General features: G+C 30.2%; 1 protein-coding gene across 1 annotated transcript; it reads right to left on the reverse strand.

The window, feature by feature from the left end:
* Positions 1 to 504: 504 nt before the first annotated feature.
* Positions 505 to 1,616, reverse strand: LOC121229268 (uncharacterized). Its single transcript, XM_041113066.1, has one exon. It carries the CDS (start codon positions 1,528 to 1,530, stop codon positions 892 to 894), a length of 639 nt encoding a protein of 212 aa, XP_040969000.1. The 5' UTR covers positions 1,531 to 1,616; the 3' UTR covers positions 505 to 891.
* Positions 1,617 to 3,910: the final 2,294 nt, after the last annotated feature.

The following is a 3,910-nucleotide window of genomic DNA, read 5'->3' on the forward strand; positions in this document are numbered from 1 at the left end:
TTTTTTCTCTCGTTATTGCAACGACAACGAGAACAATTATTAAGCTAAGGCTCAACCACTGTATTTTAAGTAAAAATTTTATTAAGTATATATTTCATATAAAAACTTATATTTTAATGTGAGCTAAAAAAAACAGTAGAGTGTACATAAAAACTTATGTACATATTTCATATATAGTATATATTTCTTTTACTAAGTATGTAAATTTCACAGACACAAGAATGTGTCGCAATTAGCCTCTTTATGTTATCATTTTTTTTTCTTCCCCTCTAATTTGCTTCTTAATTATTTGTAATTGTCAACAACTAGGGACCAGTCCGATGTGTGGATAAGGTATCGGTACAGTCGGTTTCTTCAAACACTCAAAATGTGCTAAGAATTTAGCATTTAATTTCAGCTTCTAATAAAACATTTAGGGCATGCAATCCTGTTTCTTAATTTTACAGGCAGAATTAGTTTTCCATTTTCTTAATTTTGCGCAATCATCGTTCATACGTTTGATCTAATTAGCTTTTCCTTACAGTATGCAAAGCATCCTAACAAAAAGCTAGCCCCCTTAAAATTGCAGCAGCAAATATATGCAACCACCACCTGGCTCCTGCAACATGCATGGTTAATCCACATGATTTTCACTCAAATTCCACCGATTGTTGTTAGTGACAAGTAAATCTACAAGAACATTGATGGGAAATTCAAGAATTTAATGGATTAATTTACAAGTATATTAGATTAAGAGCTATCTCTGATATAAAATTTCATGTATCTTACAGTTAAAAAGGGCACAAAATCTTCCAACAAAATTGGAACATTAAATCAAAAAGAAGAATAATCCTTATATATATATATTATATGGCCTTCTACCTTTAATGGAAATAAGGAAGTATAATTAAATCAGAATTGATTCTCCCTTTGTTTCCATTCCAACCCTATGAACCTGCAAGGTGAAAACCTGATCTTATACTCTGAAATTGTCTCCAGTTTAGGCGACCAATCTTGTTGTTTAGACCCCACCAAATTCTGGTAATGCTTCTTCAGCTCCGGTGTGCTGCAGAGGAAACTATTCCCACTGCTCCCAATTTCACTATCTTCTTCCTTGCTTTTAACAATCAAGCTTGTTATAAACTCAGGCACTACCTTGATCAAAACCCTACCGTTGGCGCCTTTAACGTGCTCGAAAGGGCAAGCACCGAAGTTGATGGGAGTAGGTTTAGGGCTGGACTTAGAGTTCAAAGCTGCAAGAGATGAAGCTGACAACACTTTGCATGCAAAGCGATCGAGAGGGAGAACAAAGTAAGTTTGGCCAGGCATGAGACGATCGTCCATGGATAGAGCTGGGATGGGGTGACCGATAAAGAAGGAGTCTGCATGGCAAACCATCATGTCCGGAAACTCAAACATGACCTCGCCGGCGATGTGGTTTCCGGCTAGGGTTCTTGTATTTCCTTCCCAGAAGATGAGCTTCACTGAAGAAGAAGAAGAAGACCTCGAGCTTTGATTTGGCTGGAAACATGGAGCTACTGAATTGCCCATTAGTATATATAGATGAGGTAATGTGGGAGAAAACGATGAAAGAAATAGAGACAAAGAGAGAAGGTTAAGGATTGATGCGTGTATTTATACTAATAAGAGAAAGCAAACAAGAAGAAGGGTTTCATAGTATATGTCAGAAAAGAAGGGTGAAGAATTGACTTGGAGAAAGTCCATTTTTGTTCTGTCGCAGTGTTTGATGGGGAGGGATTAGTTGGCGGTCAACAATGCCGGCTTTTGACTAAACCTTCTCTTTTCACCTCTCTACATCGTGTGGGGTTATTTCTGTCTCTTTAAAACATTTATTATTTCAACTAATCCAAAAGTCACCTTTTTTTTTAATGTCATGTCTAGCATTATGTTCAATGAAATTTAGATAATTTTATATATTTTTTAAAAATAATGCAGATTTGAATTTTATAAACACCTGTTAAAACGAAAACGAAAAATACATATATATGAAACATAGCATTTTTGGTTCGACATTAAAAATAAATATGTATTTAACATTGTACAAAATTGGGAATAATAAAATTGTTCGTAAAAACATCATTTTTGCTGATGTTCTATTTTGGTGGTCAAATCATGTTTTTAACGCCAAAAGGAAATCACGTTTTTAACACAAAAACCCTCGCCCTTCAAAAAGAGCACAAAAACACAAAAACCCGCTTTTAACATTGCAATCATATTTATATTAAAAGACATCACAATAATCTTTGAATTTTAAATCTCTTACAAATGAGTAATTATTATCAAGTAAAAATAATTAACGTATAACATAAACAAATTAATAATTAAAATTTAATATACTAAATTAAATCCCACACATGCAGAATAAATTTTAAATTAAATACTCATAGTTTTTACCAACAATATTAATAATTTATTACTTTTATAATTCATAAAATAATGTAGTTGTCAGTAATAAAATTGTATGTGTTTTAAGTTAAATGTGGTTTGTTGTAACGTTAATGTAGCTAAGGAATGTATATGTATAATTATGGTTTCCACAATATGCATGGAGACATGAAATACAGATATGCAATTACGTGGTAGTATGGATAAACCTTTTACCTGCTTATGTGTTTGAACGTTGAATACGGCCCACTACCGACTTTATTTTCCAATTTTAATCAATTTTGATACTTTACGTTCGTTAGAAGTCAATTTTAATAAACAATCATGACAATGTTAAGGTTTTGCCTTGAATTGGGGCAACCAATAACATGATCATTTCTTGACATGTGCAAATGAATTATTTCCTTTTACTTACGTATTATTAAAATAGTTATTTTAGTAAGGTATTTGGGTAATAGAAAATTCGTGGTCCAAATTTTTAAAATTTCATTTTATACTTTTAAATAACTTCTCAAATAAAATTAGAATAATGATAAATATACACTAATTTTTTTAAATAAATATATAAAAAAATAACACATGACAATTTTTCAACTTTATTTATGAAAATTAAAAAAATATATCAATATACAAAATACTATTTTAAAGAAAAAACAACTCTATCGAATTTTTAATTTGAATAATCAAATTTCTAATTAAATATTACTCTCTTTTTTTCGTTTTCAGAAAAAAATTTACTTAATTTCTAATAACCATAAAATTGGATGACATGCTATAATCTATTTCATATAAATGCAATGGAAAATATGCCAAGAAAACAGAGGTGGAATAAGTATCATTATAATGCTTAGAGTCAAGAAAATAAATAAATAAGCAGCAGCTGCTGCAGTGTCGTGGAATGATAAAAAGATACTTTGTCTTGTCCCAGCACCGGTTGCATGAATCTTAATCAATCAAACCTACCTAAATACGGACGGTTGAATATCTGAAACCAAAGGCGTGGTTGCCTCTCCATCAATCATTCACTTTTACTGTACTCTTTTTTCTTTTTTGGACCATTGCTAACCATATATTATAATATATAGGAGCTTTACTGTATTAGACTATAATTAAAGTGATTAAATCTTTTTATAGATGTTTTGGTCAACAAATGGTTAGTTTAATAATGTAATTATATGAGACAATGAAACTTTTTTATGGCATGATTACGTATGTTACAAAACACAGCTTCAATCAATGAAATATTTGTTGGATTAATATAATCTGAATAAGTTAATAAAATAATGTTATTTTCTCCACTCTATTTAAATAATTCCACTCAATGTAAACGAAAATATTTTAAAATAACCTTTAAAAATAATATTTTATTTATTTTTCTACAAACGAAAGTCACGTTTCATAAAATAATAATCTACCTAATATTATGATTGTCTATTTTAGTATTGGTATATTAATTAAGTTTATCTTATGTTGTTTATTGGTATGTTGTATAATAACTTTAAAATAAAAATAAATGCCGATTTAA

Source organism: Gossypium hirsutum, chromosome A05, assembly GCF_007990345.1.
Source record: "Gossypium hirsutum isolate 1008001.06 chromosome A05, Gossypium_hirsutum_v2.1, whole genome shotgun sequence".
NCBI classification, from domain to species: Eukaryota; Viridiplantae; Streptophyta; class Magnoliopsida; order Malvales; family Malvaceae; genus Gossypium; species Gossypium hirsutum.